This window comes from Nerophis ophidion, linkage group LG05 (assembly GCF_033978795.1).
Source record: "Nerophis ophidion isolate RoL-2023_Sa linkage group LG05, RoL_Noph_v1.0, whole genome shotgun sequence".
NCBI classification, from domain to species: Eukaryota; Metazoa; Chordata; class Actinopteri; order Syngnathiformes; family Syngnathidae; genus Nerophis; species Nerophis ophidion.
In genome coordinates, this window is record NC_084615.1 from 28,114,593 (window position 1) to 28,140,841 (window position 26,249).

Consider the following 26,249-nt stretch of genomic DNA (forward strand, 5'->3'; position numbering starts at 1 on the left):
ATTTACATCTCACGCAATTTCCCAACTAATATGGAAACGAGGTTTGTATAATATATGCAATATATAACAAATCCCAATTACCCTGTACAATATTACAGTGTATGTAACAGCTGCAGCAGAAAAAAGGGCAGCATAAAATAGAGAGTAGATCCAGCAGAAAATATACATTGTAAACAAATAGAGGTAGCTGACATAGAAGCGTTCATGTAATAGACAGATATCATTTAATGCTGTATGGCAATTTATTATACAGCTGGACGGAGTGCGGAATGAAGGAGTTCTTTAATTGAACACTGTGGGAACGAAGCTGAAGGAGCCTGTTGGAGTATGAACTCCGCTGTCCCTCAATTGTCTGGTGGAGTGGGTAAACAGGATTGTCCATGATGGCGAGCAGTTTGTCCAGTGTTCTTTTGTCCCTCACTGACACAAACGCCTCCAACTGCGTGCCAATAGTTTGGCCGGCTTTCCAGATCAGTTTGTCAATCCAGTTTAAGTCCCTTTTGCTGGTGCTGCTCCCCCAACAAACCACTGCAAAGTACAGGCCACAACAGACTAAAAAAAAGGGTCTCCAAAAGTTTGCTGCACACATTAAAGGACCTAAGCTTCCTCAGGAGCCCAGTCACATCATTCATGTGTGTGCTCTGCTCTAACTCTTCCATTTCTTTTGTTTTGATCCCCTGCCATTGTTCAGGTATCCGATTGTTCTGATATTGTAGCTCCTTCCGTTGATTGAATAATGTCAGTATAGCTTTATTTGTCCCTGGAAGGTCATAGGTGTTTATTTTTGTACCATAAACTATCTTCCATTTCCCAAGTCTTGTATATTTTTTCCGAGGCTTCGTTTTAAAACTGTGTATATATATATATATATATACACACATACAGTACAGGCCAAAAGTTTGGACACACCTTGTCATTCAATGCGTTTTCTTTATTTCATTTTCATTTTATTTTATAACCTGCTCAGTGGCCTTGTGGTTAGAGTGTCCGCCCTAAGATTATTAAATCGTGAGTTCAAACCGAGTCATACCAAAGACTATAAAAATGGGACCAATTACCTCCCTGCTTGGCACCCAGCCACAAGGGTTGGAATTTGGGGTTAAATTACAAAATGATTTCCGAGGGTGGCCACCGCTGCTGCTCACTGCTCCCCTCACCTCCCAGGGGGTGAAACAAGGGGAGGGGTCAAAATGCAGAGGGTACTTTCAGCACACCTAGTGTGTGTGTGACTATCAGTGGTACTTTAACTTTAACTTTTAATTTTCATAACTATTTACCAGAGGTGTGGACTCGAGTCACATGACTTGGACTCGAGTCAGACTCGAGTCATGAATTTGATGACTTTAGACTCGACTTGACAAAATGTAAAACGATTTGCAACTCGACTTAGACTTTAACATCAGTGACTTGTGACTTGACTTGAACTTGAGCCTTTTGACTTGACATGACTTGCTACTTTCCCCAAAACCCAACGATTAAAAAGTTATTCAGGAGCGCTCCGTATCTTCCATTGTGTACGGAAGTGTATCAGCGTGTGTGCGATGACAGCCTGTGCGCTACCTGTCAGTACAACAGCCAATCAAATTACATCCACGTTGTTTTCGTCACACAGCATTCACCCAATCAAATTGCAGGAAAACCAACGGAGAAGAGCTTTCAAACAACAGAAGAATAAGTGAAGAAAATTATGCCATAAAGTGTTTCGTTCGGGTATTAAAACTACGACTTGGTCAACAAAACAGGAATTGCCGTATGCAAAACATGCGGTTGGAAGATTACAGACGGAGACGCATCAATTTACAACTTCGTTCGACATTTGAAGTTGCACAAAGAAGGGTACGTTTTGAATGTAAGCTAACGTTTATTGGCTGAGTAACGTGACTTTTATTTGCTGTGTAGTTAAATCAGTGAGGCTGTAAACTCACTGTTAACGTTATAACCATAGACATCTTATAAGGGTACGCAGCATCGAGCGCTACTGCCTATTGCCGCAAACGAGATGCGGGGCCGCCATCTTGGAGTGGTGATCCGCTCCACTCAGTGCAATTCATTTGGTAGGAACAATGAACTGTCAGAGCATTTAATTCATATTACCTCACTGAATACCACTTATATTCACGCGCTTTTTTGTCATTCGTGTAACTATGATAAAGGACACATGTCTTGGCGTGTTCATAATTTGTTTAACAGAAATAGAATATTCTTATATGCTATAAGTGACCAGACGTCTGAGATCAAAACTGGGAATATAATCCCAGAGAAGGGGGAAAAACAGTCAGCTATTTTGAAGTTGAAGAAACAATATGATTAGGTTGTATATACATGCGTATATCCTACATAAACAATGTATGAATACATTAGATATCTATATATTCTACGGACCTATAGACCAGAGGTTCTCAAATGGGGGTACTTGAAGGTATCCCAAGGGGTACATGATATATTTTTAAATATTATAAAAATAGCAACAATTCAAAATCCTTTATAAATATATTTATTGAAAAATACTCCAACAATATATGAAAGTAAATTCATAAAGTGTGAAAAGAAATGCAACAATGCAATATTCAGTGTTGACAGCTAGATTTTTTGTGGACATGTTCCATTAATATTGCACCTGGGGATAGGTTAATTGGCAACACTAAATTGGCCCTAGTGTGTGAATGTTGTCTGTCTATCTGTGTTGGCCCTGCGATGAGGTGGCGACTTGTCCAGGGTGTACCCTGCCTTCCGCCCGATTGTAGCTGAGATAGGCGCCAGCGCCCCCCGCAACCCCGAAAGGGAATAAGCGGTAGAAAATGGATGGATGTTCCATTAATATTGATGCTAAAGATTTCTTTTTTGTGAAGAAATGTTTAGAATGAAGTTGATGAATCCAGATGGATCTCTATTACAATCCCCAAAGAGGGCACTTTAAGTTGATGATTACTTCTATGTGGAGAAATCTGTATTTATAATTGAATCACTTGTTTATTTTTCAACAAGTTTTTAGTTATATTTACATCTTTTTTTTTCAAATAGTTCAAGAAAGACCACTACAATTGTGCAATATTTTGCACTGTTATACAGTTTAATAAATCAGAAACTGATGACATAGTGCTGTATTTTACTTCTTTATCTCTTTTTTCAACCAACAATGCTTTGCTCTGATTAGGGGGTACTTGAATTAAAAACATGTTCACAGGGGGTACATCACTGAAAAAAGGTTGAGAATCACTGATATAGACTTTATCTCTGTTGCTGCAACAACAGAGAGTTTATTCTGTCTGGACACTTTGTATTGATATTTTCTATTACATTCTTCCTTTAAATGATCATGTTTACAGTGATTGAACATATATAAACACCTGAAAGTCTTTATTTTAGCTAAAACCACCAATCTGTTTCACTGGATTCAGAATAAAACAAAATTCTGTTTTACTCAACAAAGTTAGTATTTGATTATTGTTACTTGAAGACTTATCTGTGGTTACAATAAAATGAGAATGCATCATAATCAATTGCGGCTGGTGAATTTTGTTTTAGGTGGGCCTGAAAGTTTGTAAACCAAATACCTGTAGGGGGGTCATCCTCCCCCAGAAGATTTCTTCGTGATTTTCACATACAAATATTGTAGTTCTTTGCTCCTGCTTAACTCTGTGGTAATATTCTTTTCACAAAATACAACCAATAATATGTCAATGTTAAATCTTACTTGTGAAAAGTAATCCTCCAATTCCTATTTTCAATAGTCCGCTCAATTGAGCAGGAAAACGCGGAATACCAGCCCAGCAACTTTGTTTTCTACCTGTCAACTGTCGGTTTAGGCTGCTTGCCGGCTCCTCATCACCACTTCAAGATGGCGGCCAAATTGCTTGCGTCTCAGCAGCCAATTCTGCGTCTACTTATAAGATGTCTATGGTTATAACGTCATTGCAAACACGGCAATCTGTTGCGTCCACTGCAGTTTGCTACCTTATTCATACTTTTTGTCAAGTGATATTTTTTTTAAGCAGGGTTGCATGAGATACCTACACATAACCTTACGTTAGTGAATGTATCACACACAGTAACGTAACGTTAGACGGCGGTCAGCAGCACCGCATATTTTAGCCACCTACAAAAAGACAAACAGAGTCAAATAAAGGTCAGTTAAAATGTATACTATATTAAGAATATGTGTACATATTCCATAGAGCCCTGACATCTAACAAGTACAGCACTGTTCATTGTTATGTTCATGTATTTGTTGTTTTTCATGTGTACGCACACATAAACATACAGTATGAGATGAGATCAATGAGATAAGGTAACAACATGATATAAACTGCTGTGGGACTAGTTACAACGCAATATTCCATGGAAATACAATGTTAACACTTTTGTGCAAGTAAGTACAGTTGCACTTGTTTTTTCAAATGTGTTTATTCTGTAAAGGAATGAGGTAAATGTTTAGAATAACTGGTTAATAGTGCTATTATGAAGTGCAATGTCATTACTGTTTTTTTTAAAATAATAAATACAGCGTTTTAAAAGCATACACAATCTGTGTACATATATTAGTCTGTGGTTAAAAAGACTTGAAATGACTCGAAACCCAAAATGCAGGACTTGGGACTTGACTTGAGACTTTCCAGTATTGACTTTGGACTTGACTCGGACTTGCTTGTATTGACTCGGGACTTGACTCGAGACTTGAGGTCAAAGACTTGTGACTTGCAAAACAATGACTTGGTCCCACCTCTGCTATTTACATTGTAGATTGTCACTGAATGCATCACAACTATGAATGAACACATGTGGAGTTATGTACTTAACAAAAAAAGGTGAAATAACAGAAAATTAGTTTCTAGTTTCTTCAGAATAGCCACCCTTTGCTCTGATTACTACTTTGCGCGCTCTTGGCATTCTCTCGATGAGCTTCAAGAGGTATTCACCTGAAATGGTTTTCACGTCACAGGTGTCATAGTTTTAATGCCTTCAGTGACAGTCATGAAAATAAAGAAAACACATTGAAATGAGAAGGTGTGTCCAGACATTTAGCCTGTACTGAAAGGGAATAAGCGGTAGAAAATGGATGGATGGATGTACATATACATATACAATATATATAGCCCATACATACATACATACATACATATATATATATATGTATATATATGTGTATATATATATATATATATATACATATATATATATATATGTATATATATATATATATATATATATATATATATATATATATATATATATATATATATATATATATATATATATATCGGGTCCTTTTGGCTCATAGGACTCCGGAGGCAGTGGACAGGTACCGACAGGCCAAGCGGTGTGCAGCATCAGCGGTCGCGGAGGCAAAAACTCGGACATGGAAAGAGTTCGGGGAAGCCATGGAAAACGACTTCCGGACGGCTTCGAAGCGATTCTGCACCACCGTCCGCCGCCTCAGGAAGGGGAAGCAGTGCACTATCAACACCGTGTATGGTGCGGATGGTGTTCTGCTGACCTCGACTGTGGATGTTGTGGATAGGTGGAAGGAATACTTCGAAGACCTCCTCAATCCCACCAACACGTCTTCCTATGAGGAAGCAGTGCCTGGGGAATCTGTGGTGGACTCTCCTATTTCTGGGGCTGAGGTCGCTGAGGTAGTTAAAAAGCTCCTCGGTGGCAAGGCCCCAGGGGTGGACGAGATCCGCCCGGAGTTCCTTAAGGCTCTGGATGCTGTGGGGCTGTCTTGGTTGACAAGACTTTGCAGCATCGCGTGGACATCGGGGGCGGTACCTCTGGATTGGCAGACCGGGGTGGTGGTTCCTCTCTTTAAGAAGGGGGACCGGAGGGTGTGTTCCAACTATCGTGGGATCACACTCCTCAGCCTTCCCGGTAAGGTTTATTCAGGTGTACTGGAGAGGAGGCTACGTCTGATAGTCGAACCTCGGATTCAGGAGGAACAGTGTGGTTTTCGTCCTGGTCGTGGAACTGTGGACCAGCTCTATACTCTCGGCAGGGTTCTTGAGGGTGCATGGGAGTTTGCCCAACCAGTCTACATGTGCTTTGTGGACTTGGAGAAGGCATTCGACCGTGTCCCTTGGGAAGTCCTGTGGGGAGTGCTCAGAGAGTATGTGGTATCGGACTGTCTTATTGTGGCGGTCCGTTCCGTGTACGATCAGTGCCAGAGCTTGGTCCGCATTGCCGGCAGTAAGTCGAACACATTTCCAGTGAGGGTTGGACTCCGCCAAGGCTGTCCTTTGTCACCCTTTCTGTTCATAACTTTTATGGACAGAATTTCTAGGCGCAGTCAAGGCGTTGAGGGGTTCCGGTTTGGTAACCGCAGGATTAGGTCTCTGCTTTTTGCAGATGATGTGGTCCTGATGGCTTCATCTGACCGGGATCTTCAGCTCTCGCTGGATCGGTTCGCAGCCGAGTGTGAAGCGACCGGAATGAGAATCAGCACCTCCAAGTCCGAGTCCATGGTTCTCGCCCGGAAAAGGGTGGAGTGCCATCTCCGGGTTGGGGAGGAGACCCTGCCCCAAGTGGAGGAGTTCAAGTACCTAGGAGTCTTGTTCACGAGTGAGGGAAGAGTGGATCGTGAGATCGACAGGCGGATCGGTGCGGCGTCTTCAGTAATGCGGACGTTGTACCGATCCGTTGTGGTGAAGAAGGAGCTGAGCCGGAAGGCAAAGCTCTCAATTTACCGGTCGATCTACGTTCCCATCCTCACCTATGGTCATGAGCTTTGGGTCATGACCGAAAGGATAAGATCACGGGTACAAGCGGCCGAAATGAGTTTCCTCCGCCGTGTGGCGGGGCTCTCCCTTAGAGATAGGGTGAGAAGCTCTGCCATCCGGGAGGAACTCAAAGTAAAGCCGCTGCTCCTTCACATCGAGAGGAGCCAGATGAGGTGGTTCGGGCATCTGGTCAGGATGCCACCCAAACGCCTCCCTAGGGAGGTGTTTAGGGCACGTCCAACCGGTAGGAGGCCACGGGGAAGACCCAGGACACGTTGGGAAGACTATGTCTCCCGGCTGGCCTGGGAACGCCTCGGGATCCCCCGGGAAGAGCTAGACGAAGTGGCTGGGGAGAGGGAAGTCTGGGTTTCCCTGCTTAGGCTGTTGCCCCCGCGACCCGACCTCGGATAAGCGGAAGACGATGGATGGATATATATATATGTATGTATGTATGTATGTATGTATGTATGTATGTACGTATGTATGTATGTATGTACTGTATGTATGTATGGGCTTCACGGTGGCAGAGGGGTTAGTGCGTCTGCCTCACAATACAAAGGTCCTGCAGTCCTGGGTTCAATCGCAGGCTTGGGATCTTTCTGTGTGGAGTTTGCATGTTCTCCCTGTTAATGCGTGGGTTCCCTCTGGGTACTCCAGCATTTTCCCACTTTCAAATACATGCACCTAGGGATAGGTTGATTGGCAACTCTAAATTGGCCCTAGTGTGTGAATGTGAGTGTGAATGTTGTCCGTCTATCTGTGTTGGCCCTGCGATGAGGTGGCGACTTGTCCAGGGTGTACCCCGCCTTCCGCCCGATTGTAGCTGAGATAGGCGCCAACGCCCCCCGCGACCCCAAAAGTGGTTGAAAAATACATGGATGGATGGGTATGTATGTGTGTAGGTATGTATATATATATATATATATATATATATATATATATATATAAATATATATATATATATATATATATATAATTTTTTTTTTACAGAATCAAAAACTTTTTTACTGGGCCGCCGTATTTTTTTATTTTTCATGATTCAGTATGCAGGCCTCAGTAGGAAAGGTTTGGAGAGAAAGAAAGTTTGTATAAAAAGACAGGACAGCGTCAACGGGAATGTCGTGGTGCTCCTAAAATTTGTTTAAGGTTGGCAGGTCTTGGCGAGCAGCAACTTAGCAGTTTCTTAACTCTGAATTTTTAAACAATCAGCATGTAGCGTCAGCAACATTCAAACCGAGGGTGTCAACAAACAAACTTATGATTTGATGGATTGATATTGTCATTGCACAAGTACAACTAAATGTGTTCAGCACAAACCTGTTCAAGATTAGAAACAAACAGTGTACAGGCTTACATAACAACCCATAAGAAGGCTGACTGGTCATCACGAGGCGCCCCGTAAAAGATTAGAAAAAGGATGGGGGAGGATGGGTGAAAAAAATATTGTCTCGGACTGGGATCCTGAGGGGGCCCAACTTCTTGGGCGCGGGTTGGTTTCATGGAGGCCTGGTTTCTTGTGGGGCAAGGCGGTCTTCCCATCCAGTCTGTGGGCCTCTTAGGGCAAGGGATCCTGTCTCGCTGGCTTGCATGGTGGTTGTCTCCTATTTCTCCTGTGCCTTGGCCTCAACCGGGCGCATCTGTCTCTGGCCTACCGCTGACCTGCCCAGCGACATGTTAGGCCCGGTTCTGGAGGTCCTGTCGCTGGCCAGCCTGCCTGCAAGGGGCCGGTCATCCCTTATTCCCTTGCCTCCGCGCTTGCTGTTTTGGTTAGGGCTTTCTGGGTGGCTGGGCCGCACTTTGGCTCCTGCACATACTGTGAGACAAACATATCGTATATTATACAGACATACATACGCACATTGACATCCAGATGCACATACATACATAGAGACGAATATTAATACATACATACAATACACAACGAGGGGAGAACATGCAAATTCCACACAGAGATGTTCTCACAGAGATTTCAACACAAAACCTCTGATTGTCACACTGAATCTGCCCTCTGATGCCATGACCCCGGGTGCAGAAACAGTGACATAGTTGAGAACAAAATAAAGGTTTCATGGCTTGCTCACTACGAGCGAATGCATCAGCAAACGGAACAACAATCAGAAATCTTCTCTGGAAATAAAGAACGGCAATAGTGCAGTTAAAAAACAAAAGGGCAACGTAAAAAAAAAGACCAGACCAAGAAGGCTAGCTGGGGCTGAGCATTGAGGCTGGCAGATATAGGTTGCCATGTGTAAAAATTCAATTACACTTCTCTGGCAACTCACTTTTCTCACATGTAGCTCATTTTCTTCTCATTTGGGGTAAAAATGAAATGCTGAAAATAAATGTTGAATCGAAATGTTAAAGGGCAACAGCACTTATTTTTTTATTATTTTGCCTATCCTCCATATATGCCTTTCTTACTCCCGTAAATAAACGTTAATTAGTCAGCTAACAATGAAGTCAATGGAGCCGACTCTTCCGCCTATAGGGCGCTCTAAAATACACACCTCCATCAAGTATTTATAAACATGATGTAAGTATATAATTAATGTGGCAACAGGCACCATCATAATAACATAGATAGATAGATGGATAGATAGATAGATAGATAGATAGATAGATAGATAGATAGATAGATAGATAGATAGATAGATAGATAGATAGATAGATAGATAGATAGATAGATAGATATTTGGGGTGTAACGGTACACAAAAATTTCGGTTCGGTGCGTTTAGAGGTCACGGTTCGGTTCATTTTCGTTCATTTTCGGTACAGTAAGAAAACAACACACACACACACACACACACACACACACACACACACACACACACACACACGCACACGCACATGCACACACCGCAAAATTAGCTAACGTTACGCTAAAAGCTAACTAGCCTTCACCTAAAGCCAGTACTGCGAATGAGTTTGTTTCTAGAAGGTCAATAGGCTCATAGTGATTTTTAGAAAGTAGTTGACTTGGAATTGTTTAGTATAACTTGGGGAAAGTCCGTTGCTCACCTGCTAAACGCCTATATGCTCGACGCTGAAGCGCTCACTCGATTCGCTCTGAATACGCACTGCTGATTGGCTTGTTATCGCTACTGTTGTAACCAATCAGATGGTTGTGTGGGAGGGACAATGCTGGGTGCTGTGCAGGAGACAGAGGCAGAGCGGAGTGGAGCAGCTATGTTCGTGTGGAACTCGTTCGGTACTCCTCCGCACCGAACCAGAACGCCCTTACCGAAACGGTTCAATACAAATACACGTACCGTTACACCCCTAATAGATAGATAGATAGATAGATAGATAGATAGATAGATAGATAGATAGTACTTTATTGATTACTTCAGGAGAGTTCCCTCAGGAAAATTAAAATTCCAGCAGCAGTGTACAGAATTGAGATCGAATTTAAAAAGTAAATAATGGGGGTAAAAATGGAAATAAAATAGAAAAATACTACACTAAGAAGAAAAATAAAAAGTAACAATGAAAATAAAAACATAACAATAAAATAAGAATATAACAAGAGAAACTAGGCACTAGTGACGATGTTATGAAAAAGTATTTCACTATTATTGTTTTGCATCCCCTGTCATCCTTGTACCCCCGCCCCCCTCCCCAGAGAGGAGTTGTTCATTCTAATGGTGTGTGGGACAAAGGAGTTTTTTACTCTATTAGTCCTGCACTTGGGATGAAGCAATGGAATGATGGAATATAACTGGACAGGCTCCTTTGGTATGCAGAGGGTGACGGGCATCATCCATGATGCTCACTAGTTTTTCCATAGTCTGCTTCTCTGCCACCGTCACCAGTGAGTCCAGTTTTATTCCGGATGTAGAACCGGCCCGCCTGATCAGTTTCTCCAGTGTGGAGCTGTTCTTCTTAGATGTACTGCCCTCAGCACACTACGATGTAGAACAGAACACTGGCAACCACAGACTGGTAGTACATCCACAAGAGTTTTTTTTACAGATGTTGAAGGAGTGCAGCCTCCTCAGGAAGTACAGCCTGCTCTGTCCTTTCCTGTACAAGTGGTCCGTGTTAACAGTCCAGTCCAGTTTATTGTCCACCCAAACCCAGAGGTACTTGAATGAGTCCACGGTCTGTACCTCGACTCCCTTGATCACAATAGGTTGTGTCCTTGGACTCGACCTCCCAAAGTCAATGACCACTCCTTGGTCTTTGACAGATTGAGCTGCAAGAAGTTCCTGTGGCACCAGACAGCAAAGCCCCTCACCAGGCTCCGAAACTCCTCCTCTCTGCCGCCCCGATGCACCCGACGATGGCTGTGGCATCCGCATACTTCTGGACGTGACACTACTCTGAGTTGTAGCAGAAGTCAGCGGTGTACAGGGTGAAGAGAAGGGGGGCCAGCACCGATCCCTGCGGTACTCCGGTGTTGCTGATCAGTGTCAGACGTGATGTCCTTCAGTCTGACTTACGGTGGCCTATCGGTGAGGAAGTTTGAAATCCGGGCAACCAGGCAGGGGTCCACTCGCATTGTGTCCAGCTGGATAGTATCAATGTCCTCACTGGAGAAGTCCAGATCCTCACCTTACCATTTCCCTTATCCAGGTGTGAGTGGGCTCGGTGCAGCAGGTAAAGGATAGCATCCTCCACACCAACGCTTGCCTGATACGCAAACTGCAGGCTGTCCTGGGCATGTTGCACCTGTGGTCTGAGGAGGCTGAGAAAGAGCCGCTCCATTGTCTTAATTATATGAGAGGTGAGCGCCACTGGTCTGTAGTCGTTCAACTCACTGTGGTAGTTCTTTTTTGGAACTGGAACGATGCACGACGTCTCCCAGAGGGTGGGCACTCTTCCCAGCTGCAGACTGAGGTTGAAGATCCACTGGAGTGGTTCACCCAGTTCTGCAGCGCAGGTCTTCAAGAGTCGGGGGCAGACCTTGTTTGGGCCTGCTGCTTTCCTAGGCTGTAGCTTCCTCAGTTGACCACTGACCTGGTCCGCAGAGATGAGTAATGTCTGCGTAGAGGTGGTGGAGGGGGGTGCTGCCTTGGAAGATAAACAGGCTGCTCTCTCTCGATACGCACACTTGCTTTTTAGTCCATGAAGCTCGTCGATTCTGTTCGGCAGCGAGTTCATATTCCCCATGATGACAGAAGTAATGGATGGTTTGTAGCCCCGTCGATTTTCCCCTCACTTAGCCTTTAGCTTAGCCCCTGCTTTGCAGCCCCGAGGATTAGTCCTTAGCTCTGTTGGAATCGAGTGAAAGAGCCGCTCCATTATCTTCATTATATGAGAGGTGACCGCCACTGGTCTGTAGTCGTTCAGCTCACTGGGGCAGTTCTTTTTTGGAACTGGAACGATGCACGACGTCTCCCAGAGGGTGGGCACTCTCCCCAGCTGCAGGCTGAGGTTGAAGATCCACTGGAGTGGTTCACCCAGTTCTGCAGCACAGGTCTTCAGGAGTCGGGGGCAGACCTTGTTTGGGCCTGCTGCTTTCCTAGTCTGTAGCTTCCTCAGTTGACCCCTGACCTGGTCCGCAGAGATGACTAATGTCTGCGTAGAGGTGGTGGAGGGGGGTGCTGCCTTGGAAAATAAACAGGCTGCTCTCTCGATACGCACACTTGCTTTTTAGTCCATGAAGATCGTCGATTCTGTTCGGCAGCGAGTTCACATTCCCCATGATGACAGAAGTAATGGATGGTTTGTAGCCCCGTCGATTTTCCTCTCACTTAGCCTTTAGCTTAGCCCCTGCTTTGCAGCCCCGAGGATTATTCCTTAGCTCTGTTGGAATCGAGTGTCCTCCACCAGTACGCCCCATTGTTTTCAGAGTGAGCAGCTCCTATTTCGAATAAGAAAGAAAGCTGGCTCCTGGTCTTTAAAAACTGCAAAAAGTATCCATTGGCTATGTACAGGGATTCACTACGTCTTCAAGGAAAACATAAAAAAGATAAACGATAAAAGATAAAATATAAGTTTATGAGATCTAATAAATAATAATAATAATTAAAGATAAAAGATACAGTAAGTTTAAAAGTTTAAAAGATCTAGAACCACAGAGCTACTGGCGATCCAGCTACCTTCCACAGCGCAAGCAGCAGCAAAAAAAAAAAAAAAGGTTAATTTACAGATGCCTAGGCCCCCATCACACCTCCTACCGTAGAGCAAGCCATTGGCCGTAGCAAGCGGTAAGTGAAGCCAACTTCTTTATATCGTGATCCGTTTACAGCACCTTCATTATGGTGTGCCGTTCCCCGTACAGTAGTCCTAAATTATACTTCATCTATGATGACTATGTCATGTGAAGACAAGAAGGCTTTCTTTAAAATCTACCCGGATAGATTTCCTGATCACATTGTGATGAACCTCCAAATTCTCTGGCAAGAGGAGTTAAACATTGTGGAATGGCACTTGAAACAGCTCCTAATGCCTTAGAACATCTCAGAGGGTTTCATAAAGCTAAATGGATTAAAATAATTTTCCGTAAATGCTTCAGATCCTTCCAAACCATCAGATCAGCTGCATTTCTTGGCCCTAAGTTTGGAGCTCCTAAAAAGTCAAAACCATTTTGGACAACCATGCATGTACATCATTCTCGAAAACATTTGGCTCTGTCCCAGGGCTCAGCCTTCATAAGAGGAAAGCCCATCCAAAAATGTATTTTGATCAAATAAGACAGTCAGCAGCTATGAATAGACCTTGCAACTCCTATAGATGGTCTACATCAGAAAATCCGACCATCCTAAATCTGATTACGACTCATGGATATAGTGGTACATTGACCACCACAGCAATAAGGATGTTGCCAAGGTTCTCCGAAGCACAGATAGCCAACAAAAATAAATACCTTGCCAACAAAAATAAATACCTTAAAACATAAGCACACCCTACCGTAGTCATCCACTATGGTGCTTAAGATCAGTCCCACGAAAAACGAGGGATCAATAATAGGGGGGTCTGTTGCTGCCACAATCTTACCATCCTGCTCCAAGCCAAGACCTCATGTAACCAAAAGAGAGCGCAGATAGGGGTGGCTGAGGCTACTCAGGGGGCAACGACTGGGACTATGTATCCAACACTGGGCTGTGTTGAAGGGATGGTGCAGCCCAAATGATCATCGCTGCAGGGGAAATAACTGCAAAAGTACACTCCATTCATTAAAGGCCTACTGAAATGAGATGTTCTTATTCAAACGGGGATAGCAGGTCCATTCTATGTGTCATACTTGATTATTTAGCGATATTGCCGTATTTTTACTGAAAGGATTTAGTCGAGAACATCCACGATAAAGTTTGCAACTTTCGGTGCTAGACAAAAGCCCTGCCTCTACAGAAAGTTGCAGACGATGACGCCCCAAGTGTGGGGGCTCCTCACATATTCACATTGTTTATGATGGGAGCCTCCAACAAAAAGTGCTATTCGGACCGAGAAAACGACAATTTCCCAATTAATTTGAGCGAAGATGAAAGATTTGTGTTTGAGGGTATTGATAGCGATGGACTAGAAAAAACTAAACAAAAAAAGTTAAAAAAAAAACGCAATTGGGACAGATTCCGATGTTTTTAGACACATTTAGTAGGATAATTCTGGGAAATCCCTTTTCTTTCTATTGTGTTGCTAGTGTTTTAGTGAGTTTAACAGTACCTGATAGTCGGAAGGGTGTCTCCACGGGTGTCTTGACGCGCAGTGTCTCAGGGTAGTCGACGGCAGCTGCATGGACGACACAAGCTCAGCTTTTCTCCGGTAAGAACTGACTTTTACCACAATTTTCTCAACGAAACCTGCTGGTTGACATTTGGTAGGGATCCATGTTGGCTTGACCGCGCTCTGATCCATAGGAAAGTTTCACCTCCAGGAATTTTAAACAAGGAATCACCGTGCGTTTGTGTGGCTAAAGGCTAAAGCTTCCCAACTCCATCTTTCTACTGTGACTTCTCCAATATTAATTGAACAAATTGCAAAAGATTCAGCAATACATATGTCCAAAATACTGTATAATTATGGCGCTAAAGCAGACGACTTTTAGCTGTGTGTGTGTGCAGCGCTCATACTTCCTAAAAACCCGTGACGTCTTGCATACACGTCATCATTACACGACGTTTGGAAGACGAAACTCCCGGGAAATTTGTAATTGTAATTTAGTAAACTAAAAAGGCCGTATTGGCATGTGTTGCAATGTTAATATTTCATCATTGATATATAAACTATCAGACTGCGTGGTGGGTAGTAGTGGGTTTCAGTAGGCCTTTAAATGGTGTTACAAAAAAGATCACTTAGAATAATATCATAATGTTGGATATAGAGAACATACAAACCCTATATTATTGAATCAAAAATACTGAAATTACACGACAGTGAATTTGCAAACAGCTAAAATAATACACAAAGCGAACCATGACCTGCTACCCAAGAATATACAACAATTCTTCTCAACAAAAGAGGACAAATATAATGTTAGAGAAAAATGTAATTTAAAACATTTGTACGCACATACAACACTTAAGACCTTCAATATATCAGTATGTGGAATTAAATTATGTATTAGATTAAGCAAAGAAATCAAACAATGTACTAATATGATCCACTTCAAGAAACTCTTCAAACTTAAAGTGTTAACAAATTACAAAGAAGAAGAACCATGATAAACATTCTGAATTTATCTCATCCATTCATTTTCAAGAAAATCTCATCTCACCATATGAAATGTAACTTACTTCACCGAGTGTTATTTATTTATTTATTTTTATTGTGATTACTTATAGAGTATATTGTGAATACATTGAGAACAGGAAGTGAACAAACGTTTTAGCAACTGTTATGTATAGGAAAAGGGGTAGGATTAAATAAGCTCTGCTTCTTCCTACTCCTTTTCGAACATGTTGAATAGAGCAACTGGAAATTGTGATGTATCATGTTGTATGCATGCATGCATGTTGGAAATAAACTCAAACTCAACTCAACTCAAATGTCTGCTCTAACTAGGATGCAGACTGATGGAGACGTTCATATTTTGCCGTTTGGATGAAGACTGGATCATCATCCACATTAATGGTTAAATATTAAAGCGGGTACTGCAAACAAGCTTATTTTTTTGTATTTTTCCCCATTTAATAACAGTGTTGTTGATACTTGGTTAATAGTCAGGTCATGAAATGTGAATGTGGTATTGTTGGTGGGTTACGTATGTATTTTTAGAGTGACTTAGAGGCAAAATTGATGACTTCCATTAGCACCATTACTATCCATCTAGAACGAGCCAATTATCATAAATTGGATTGCAAAAAAATCACATAAGGATTGCGAATTATTAGCGAAAGTCAAAAAAAAAAAACCCTTTAAAGGAAAATATAAATGTTAAATCTCAATGTTAAATAAAGATGATGGACATATATTTGTTGAATCTAAATGTTAAAACTAAACATAATTGTTACTATAAATATAAAATTTACATTTTTAACAGAAATGTTAAATTTGAATATGGAATGTAAATGTTGAATATAAATATTAAATGTAAATGTTATTTATAAATATAAATGTTAAACCTATGTTAAGTTTACATTTTAGAATATAAATGTTAATCATTAATATTACATTTAAATGTTAAAAATAAATGTTCAATCTAAAGATTACATCTAAATTTCTCACCAAGTGTAAAGCTAATTGTTTCGAAAAGATGCAAATATCCCACCATTGCCACATCTCGGAGCACACATTGAAACGCCCACATCTCTGACAGAGGAAGTGCAATGCCATTAGGAGAAGAACCGAAACATTACAGATGATTATTGATAGATTAATGTCAATATCGATGCGTGTCGTTAAAATGTTTAGCTGCAAAGGTGTGAGTGTGCATTGTGTGTTGCATAAAAGACATGCAAAAGTTGAAAACAAGGGCATTAAACAGCTGTGAGTGCTTCACTTTTGCCTCAGCCATAATGTTGATGATGATAGCAACGCTTCTACCGTGTCTTTCTCGGTCCTTACACCGAGTCAGTGAATACATAGTTGAATGTGTCTTGCATCATTTCGCTGCACTGTTACTTCATGATTTTGTCACATATGAACATTAATTTGCTGGAAACAACACACTCACTTTCTGTGGACTACAGTACAATGGTAAAGTCAAGAATAGATTGGCACATTCGCAGACATAGAGTCAATAACCTTTATATTCGACATCTAAATATATTTTTAACATTTGGATTTAGATTGAACAATTACATTTTGAAAACATTTACATTTGAATTTTACATTTAGATTTACATTCAACATTTATATTTAATATTTAATATGTAGATTTAACATTTATATTTAAATTCAACATGATAATATATTTAGCATTTAGATGTTAGATTAAAAATGTATATTTAACATTTAGACTTAGACTTAACATTTAGATATAGAGTTAATATTTCTATTCGACATTTAGCATTCATATTTAACTTGTACGTTTAGTTTTAATATTTAGATTTGGATATAACATTTAAATATAAGTTAACATGTATATGGGGACGGTGTGGCGCAGTGGTAGAGTGGCCGTGCGCGACCCGAGGGTCCCTGGTTCAATCCCCACCTAGTACCAACCTCGTCATGTCCGTTGTGTCCTGAGCAAGACACTTCACCCTTGCTCCTGATGGATGCTGGTTAGCGCCTTGCATGGCAGCTCCCTCCATCAGTGTGTGAATGGGTAAATGTGGAAGTAGTGTCAAAGCGCTTTGAGTACCTTGTAGGTGGAAAAGCGATAAAGTACAACCCATTTATTTATTTTTTTATATTTGTATTCAACATTTTGATTTATTATTTACATTTAGATTCAACATTTAGATTTAATATTATATATAGATTCAACACTTAGATTTAAAGAGAAGAAAAGCAGAGCAAAATATTGAGCTAGAAAAGTGTGATTGAATTTTTACATTCGGCACCACATAGGCAGAAAGCCGAGAAAACTACAACAACAGATCATGAAGAGGGAGGACATCACTCTCAGTTTTTCTGTTCTCGTCATCCTTGTCCGGACAGAAGGGTGACACAGCAGTGCGGCTGGATCAAAAGAGACGTCGGAGACGCTTTACTGAACCAAAAGTTTCTTTATTACAAGCAAGTGTCATTATACAAGACTGCAGTTCCTGGAGGAGGTCAGGTCAAGAAAATGAGGTTATCCTAAATTGGAGAAGCCAAAACCATCAGTTTTATATTCCTCCTTCCTGTCTGTATGTGTGTGCGAAGTCAGCATATCCTGACCATAAAAGGAGATGTTCCTCGGGTAAGTGTCTGGAAAACAACTGCTTTAAGTTATACCTTAAATGCTGTTGCCGTTGAGCTAGACAGGTAGTCTCTTCCCAAGGAAAGGGCTATTACTTTTGCATTCCAAATTCCCAATTAGGGTCTCTTTCCTATGAGAAGTGATCCAATTCACCTGCAAATGTCAAACTAAGCGGCCTTATTTTATTATGTGCTCAAACTGAAATACCACTATTTAATTAAACTTAGTGTTTTGCTTTCTCCAAGATGAATATGAACATTTACCATATGCAAAACATAATATGAGTTAATTTATTCACTTCAGTAAAAAATACTATAAAAGAAAAAGTTGAATAATCTGCCCTCTTCCTGCAGTACCACAGCCTTCGGGTTGAAGAATAATTCTACAGTAATTGGAAACTGGTTGCAGGTGTGGCTCATTTCTCCGCCCTTCACCACCAAATGCAAAATAAAACGGAACATCTCAAATATGATGTCACTGTCATTCAAAGTTGACATTGAGTATTTTTTCTTTTAATCACTTTGTCTGTTTTTTCTCCTCTCAGCTGTTAGACTGCTTTGTCATCCCCGTGGTCTTGCTGCTTTCTTGTTTTTTTCTGCTGGTGAGGTATAAGGCGGTCCATATTTTGGGCACGTTACTGTGTCTGCTGGGCATTGGCTGCATGGTGGGGGCTGACGTCCTTCTAGGCCGCCAGCAGGGCCTCGGTAAGAACCTTTGACTTGCAACAACCTCGCACATGACAAGGCTTGACATAGCTGTAATACATTTTTAAAAACAGCATAACCCAGACTCCCTAATGATGCTCATCTGACTCGCTTGATGAAAAAACTGCACACGTGCACTTACAATTTTGAGTGCATAAATGTGTCTCATTTGTATAGTCAAGCGTTTGTGTAACACTTGTGTACTACCTTACACTTAGTCTTTTGAGTGTGTAAGTTTGTAACACTAGTTTACTTGTATTTGTGTACTACAAAACTCAAAACCAGTGAAGTTGGCACATTGTGTAAATCGTAAATAAAAACAGAATACAATGATTTGTGAATCCTTTTCAACTTATATTCAGTTGAATAGACTGCAAAGACAAGATGTTTAATGTTCAAACTGAGAACTTTAATTTTTTTTTGCAAATAATAGTTAACTTGGAATTTGATGGCAGCAACACATTGCAAAAACGTTGTCACAGAAGCATTTTTACCACTGTGTTACATGGCCTTTCCTTTTTACAAACGTTTGGGAACTGAGGAGACAGTTTTTTGAAGTTTTTCCGGTGGAATTCTTTCCCATTCTTGCTTGATGTACAGCCAAAGTTGTTTGACAGTCCAGGGTCTCTGTTGTGGTATTTTACACTTGATAATGCGCCACACATTTTCAACTGGGGACAAGTGTGGACTACAGGTAGGCCAGTCTAGTACCCGCACTCATTTACTAAAAAGCCACGTTGTTGTAACACGTGGCTTGGCATTGTCTTGCTGAAATAAGAAGGGGCGTCCATGATAACGTTGCTTGGATGCCAACATATGTTGCTCCAAACCCTGTATGTACCTTTTAGCATTAATGCTGCCTTCACAGATGTGTAAGTTACCCATGCCTTGGGCACTAATAACCCCATACCATTACAGATGCTGGCTTTTCAACCTTGCGCCTGTAACAGTCCGGATGGTTCTTTTCCTCTTTGGTCTGGAGGACACGACATCTACAGTTTCCAAAAACTAATTGAAATGTGGACTCATCAGACTACAGAACACTTTTCCACTTTGCATCAGTCCATCTTAGATGAGTGTTGGTCAAGCGAAGCCGGCGGCGTTTCTGGGTGTTGCTGATAAATGGCTTTTGCTTCGCATAGTACAGTTTTAACTTGCACTTAGGGATGTAACGACCAACTGTAGTTACTGACAGTGGTTTTGTGAAGTGTTCATGAGCCCATGTGGTGATATCCTTTACACACTGATGTTTGTTTTTGATTCAGTACCGCCTGAGGGATCGAAAGTCACGGGAATTCAATGTTGGTTTTTGGCCTTTCAGTGATTTTTCCAGATTCTCTGAACCTTTTGACGATATTACGGACTGCGGACAGTGAAATCCCTAAATTCCTTGCAATAGCTCGTTGAGAAATGCTCTTCTTAAACTGTTCAACAATTTGCTCACGCATTTGTTCACAAAGTATGAATGAGCATTTTGTGAAAGCTGCTTTTAAGCCATTCATGGCACCCAGCTGTTCCCAACTAGCCTGTTCACCCGTTGAACAACTTAAGCTGTACAACAAGCAAGAATGGGAAAGAATTCCACCTAAAAAGCTTAAAAAATTGGTCTCCTCAGTTTACAAACGTTTACTGAGGGTTGTTAAAAGGAAAGGCCATGTAACACAGTGGTAAAAATGCCCCTGTGACAACTTTTTTGAAATGTGTTGTTGCCATTAAATTTTAAGTTAATGATTATTTGCAAAAAAAAAAATGGTTTCTAGTTTCGAACATTAAATATCTTGTCTTTGCAGTCTATTCAATTGAATATGAGTTGAAAAGGATTTACAAATTATTGTATTGTTTTTATTTACGAATTACACAATGTGCCAACTTCGCTGGTTTTGGGGTTTGTACATTTTCTCGAACAGTATGCAATATGTATTCCCCAACAACTACACATTAAAATGTTTGCGTCATATTTTCTGTCTCTTTTCAGGTGAGCAAAAGTTGTTTGGTGATATTTTAGTTTTGGGGGGAGCAACACTGTTCGGGATCTCAAACATCTGTGAGGAGTTCATAGTGAAGAATATGAGTCGCGTGGAGTTCCTGGGAATGATGGGTCTATTTGGATCATTCTTCTGCGGAATCCAACTGTGAGTAACTAGTTATAGTCCTAACTGGGAAGAATAAAACATATAAAACTATACATTTATTTTCTGTCCCTCACCCTGTTCAGGTAAGCAGGTGCTTATGAGAGGTGGCGCTGTTTACCCTGGTCAATCACAGTCACATACTGTATATACAAATGTATATACAATGCGGATCTTTAGCGCTACCCTATAAGGCTCCCTGGAGCTTTTTCCAAAATGTATGAAAATGTAAAAAGATGGGTGAAAAAATATATTGTTAAATATATTTTTTGCTTTAATATGGTTTCTGCAGGAGGACAAACATGACACAAACCTCCCTAATTGTTAGAAATCCCACTGTTTATATTAAACGGGCTTCACTGATGAGAGTATTCGGCGAGCGGGGTTTTGTCGTACCAATTTCGATGGTCCTTGAACTCACCATAGTTTCTTTACATGTACAACTTTCTCCTACGCTGCCACAGAAAGACGTGTTTTTTGCCACTCCTTCTTTGTCTCATTTTGTGCACCAAACTTTTTATGCTGTGTGTGGATGCACAAAGATGAGCTTCATTGATGTTATTGACTTTTTGGGAGTGGTAATCAGGCATATTTGGTCAGTGCATATTTGCACGCTAATCGATGCTAGCATGCTATTTAGGCTAACTGTATGTACACATTGTATCATTATTTTCGTTTCTTGATATATTTGAGCTCATTTAAGTTCCTTTACTTATGTCCTCTGTATTTAATTTATATTTGCATCTCTCCTGACACATTGTGTATATGTAATATTGGCTGCATGTCTGATTATTGTTTGTGTGTCATTATAGACCACAGCAAAAGTTACCCAGCTTACAAAGATTGTAATAAATCCAGACAGCCTGACGTTTCCTTTAATTTAGACACACACATCTATGCCTGTGGCCATTCTAAGCTAGTCCTTTCCAGGAGTTATCTCACCCTCTGAGAAGCCCGCGTTTTACTTATGATTTCCAATGCTGTAAAAATGTGTCGAATAAATATTACATTTCAACATTTCTACAAACGAATATTCGCGTCAGCCTGCGCCAGACATTTAAATAGTAAGCTATTATAGCTAATATGTTGCCTTCATCATTACTCTTATATAAGGTGTTTCATTTTTTGCGGCTCCAGACAGATTTGTGTTTTTTTGGTCCAATATGGCCCTTTCAACATTTTGGGCAGCCAACCCCTGGTATATAAAAACAAGCATTCACACTCACATCGTCCTCGACTACATTTGCATGCACACAATAGAATGTTGATGTTGTCTCTAAGACAAGATAAGCAATAAGAATGAGAGTCCCCTGAATCAGAGTCGAGAGCTGTCAGCTCATTTTCCAGGGTGACTCGTAGAGCGTCAGGGTGATATACCTCTAAGTCGAGGTATGATGACGTATGTGTGAACATTGATCACACACACGCACAAGCAAAAAGGTGGTTCTGTCTGGTGCCCTTATGAACAATTTGCACAATAGGCTAGGTCCAACTTGCATATGTATTAAGGTGTAGTTATCTTTACTTGTGAGAGAATATAAGGTGATTGTCGTGGCTCACTTTATAATATATAGACCTTGTTTGTACAAGGGTACATGAATTTTCAGGTACCCCAACTTTTACAATATTTTGACATACAAGCTGTCTCTCTAATTATTTTTATGCTTAATGTTACGAGCATTAATTTGAGTGACGTGCATTCCCGCAGCTGATAGTAGTTGTCCACAGCCAGGGATCGACACAATCCTGCCATCCAACCACCAGAACTAACGTGAGTGCAAATGCCACTACATCAGAAAAATACTGCATTTTTCGGACATTAAGGCGCACTTAAAATCCTTGAATTTTCTCAAAAATCGACAGTGTGCCTTATAACCCGGTGCGCCTAATGCACGTATTATTTAGTTGTGCTTACTGACCTCAAAGCAATGTTATTTGGCACAGGCTGTAATGATAAGTGTAACCGGTAGAGATACATATACATTGCAATTTGATGGCAGTCACAAACAAGATATGTGTAGACTGCAATATGAATCAAGTAAACAACACCAACATTTGATATATTCAATTGAAAATACAGAACATTACACGGTGTTCAAAAATCTATCAAAATGTTATCGTACGACTTTGGTAAGCTATGAAGCCGCACCGCTTGATGGATTGTACTGTGCTTCATCATACGAGTATTATAGTGTGTGAATAAAGTAAGACATATTATCTGGCTTTTTGTTTCACAATATTATGCAAAAGCAACTTTTCTTACCTTCTGGTACTTGCTAATATGTATTTGGGATCTGCATAAGTCCTAAAAAATTGTGCGTCTCCGCCTTTGTAGTCCGTGTTGACACCGTAGTTGATAAGCTTCTTCGTTTTCTCTATTTTCTTGTTATGGGGCATTCACCCTCCACTGTTGCCATTTCTAATATAAAGTAGCGTAAAGTGCTTACTTATATATGCCATGAAAGCGCTAAAACATACCGAAAAATAATGCCTTTTCAGACTTTAAGGCGCACCTAAAATCCTTAAATTGTCGCAAAAATGGACAGTGCACCTTATAATCCGGCGCGCCTAACGTACGTATTATTTAGTCGTGCTTACTGACCTCAAAGCAATTCTATTCGGTACATGCTGTAATGACCAGGTCGTCTGCTTCCTCTCCTGCACATTAAGTTGTTCTAGGGAATGATTTGGGATATCTGCACATTAACTGTTTGACTGTTTTGATTTCTTGTGCAAACAAATCAGGAACAACAATGTGCAACATATTAACTCTTCATTGCTCAAACTGTTTTAATTCTTGTGTCAATGAAACAAGAACAGCAACGTCTAACAGTATACAGTACAGGTCAAAAGTTTGCACACACTTCATTTCAATGTGTTTTCTATATTTTCAGGACTATTTACATTGTAGATTGTCACTGAATGTATCAAAATGATGACACCTGTGAAGTGAAAACCATTTCAGGTGACTACTTCTTGAAGCTCATCGAGAGAATGCCAAGAGTGTGCTAAGCAGTGATCAGAGCAAAGAATGGCTATTTTGAAGAAACTAGAAAATAAAACATGTTTTCAGTTATTCTATCTTTCTTTTTTTAAGTACGTAACTCCACATGTGTTCATTCATTGTTTTGATGCCTTCAGTGACAATCTGCAATGTAAATAATCATGAAAATAAAGAAAACACATTAAATGAGAATGTGTGTCCAAACTTTTGGCCTGTAATGTATATTATTAATTCTTTCCTGCTCAAACGGCACAACACTGTGACAATTTGTACTTCAACCGGCGGCGGGATGGGCTCAAAGCTCAAATTTTGCTCACATTTTAAAGCATACCAAAAAGCCCAGAGACAGCTGATATCTAAAACTACTCGTGAGTTAAAGGCCTACTGAAATTAGATTTTCTTGTTTAAACGGGGATAGCAGGTCCATTCTATGTGTCATACTTGATCATTTCGCGATATTGCCATATTTTTGCTGAAAGGATTTAGTAGAGAACATCCACGATAAAGTTCGCAACTTTCATTGGTAAGACAAAAGCCCTGCCTCTACCAGAAGTCGCAGACGATGACGTCACCCGTGTGATGGCTCCTCACTTATTCACATTGTTTTTAATGGGAGCCTCCAACAAAAAGTGCTATTCGGGCCGAGAAAACGACAATTTCCCCATTAATTTGAGCGAGGATGAAAGATTTGTGTTTGAGGATATTGATAGCGACGGACTAGGAAAAAAAACAAAAAAAAAAACGCAGTGGGACGGATTCCAATGTTTTCAGACACATTTACTAGGTTAATTCTGGGAAATTCCTTATCTTTGTATTGTGTTGCTAGTGTTTTAGTGAGTTAAATAGTACCTGATAGTCAGAAGGGTGTCTCCACGGGTGTGTTGACGCGCAGTGTCTCAGGGGGAGTCGACGGCAGCTATGGACGGCCCAAGCTCAGCTTTTCTCCGGTAAGAACTGACTTTTTAACCACAATTTTCTCACCGAAACCTGCTGGTCGACATTTGGTAGGGATCCGTGTTGGCTTGACCGCGCTCTGATCCATAGGAAAGTTTCACCTCCAGGAATTTTAAACAAGGATTTACCAAGTGTTTGTGTGGCTAAAGGCTAAAGCTTCCCAACTCCATCTTTCTACTTTGACTTCTCCAATATTAATTGAACAAATTGCAAAAGATTCAGCAACACATATGTCCAAAATACTGTATAATTATGCCGTTAAAGCAGACGACTTTTAGTTATGTGTGTTTGCAGCGCTCATACTTCCTAAAAACCCGTGACGTCTTGCGTACACGTCATCATTACACGACGTTTGGAAGATTAAACTCCCGGGAAATTTAAAATTGTAATTTAGTAAACTGAAAAGGCCGTATTGATATGTGTTGCAATGTTAATATTTCATCATTGATGTATAAACTATCAGACTCCGTGGTGGGTAGTAGTGGGTTTCAGTAGGCCCTTAAGGTAATTGTAAGTTAAGGTACCACTGTACATGAAAAATCCTCGTTTCAATAAGGCGGTCTGCGCCACGTTTGCCATTGCACATGTAGTATTCGGAGATCCCCGGCAACACTAGTAGTACCGTGCAAATTTTCAGGACTTATGCAGATCCCAAATACAGATCAGCATGTACCAGAAGGTAAAAAAAAGTTGCTTTTGCATAATATTGCGAAACAAAACGCCAGATAATGTCTTATACACACACACCATAATAATACTCTATATGTTGAATCACAGTACAATCCATCAAGTGGTGCGGCTTCATAGCTTACCAAAGTCGTACAAAAATATTTTGATGGATTTTTGAGTGCTGTGTGTAATGTTCTATATTTTCAATGGGACACATAAAATGTTTGTGTTGTTTACTTGAGTCATATTGCAGTCTACACGTAAATCTTTTGTGTGACTCATCATACCGCTGTCTACACGTATCTCTTATGTGTGACTCCCGTCTACTGGTTATACTTAGTTCACCATGTACCAAAACAAATAGCTTCGAGGTCGGTAAGCACAACCAAAATTTTAAGTGTGCCTTGTAGTCCGAAAAATACGGTACATGAAAAATCCCCGTTTAAATAAGGCGGTCCGCATCAGGTTTGCCCTTGCACACACAGTATTAGGAGATCACTAGCAACACACCCCCTAATAGTATATGCAATGTTATAGTTTGCACACACTATTTAGCACTCGTTATTTGGATTTTAGAAGATCAGGCTCACTTTGTTGAGATATAAGAACTCAGTATACAGGAACATATACAAAAGGTACATATTACTTAGATTACATGTATCCAAAATTATACCTTTAAATTAGAGATGTATCCCTTTTCCATCTAGGCACCAATTAATTAAGGAATGTGGACTTTCTGTTGTTGCAGGGCCATCATGGAGCACAAGGAGCTACTGAAGGTACGGTGGGACTGGCAGTTAGGTGAGTGCCACAACAGAATGAGTTAGAGGTGTGTGTAGGTGAAT

The 26,249-nt window shown here is 40.8% G+C and overlaps 1 protein-coding gene across 1 annotated transcript in view; it reads left to right on the forward strand.

Annotated features, from left to right (window-relative positions):
* The window catches only part of slc35f1 (solute carrier family 35 member F1), a 60,984-nt gene that overhangs the window by 26,833 nt on the left and 7,902 nt on the right, over positions 1–26,249 (forward strand). The window contains exons 4-6 of the mRNA XM_061900434.1: positions 18,489–18,648; positions 20,624–20,780; positions 26,153–26,205. Of these exons, the coding sequence (XP_061756418.1) occupies positions 18,489–18,648; positions 20,624–20,780; positions 26,153–26,205 (370 nt within the window). The remainder of the gene's footprint in view (positions 1–18,488; positions 18,649–20,623; positions 20,781–26,152; positions 26,206–26,249) is intronic.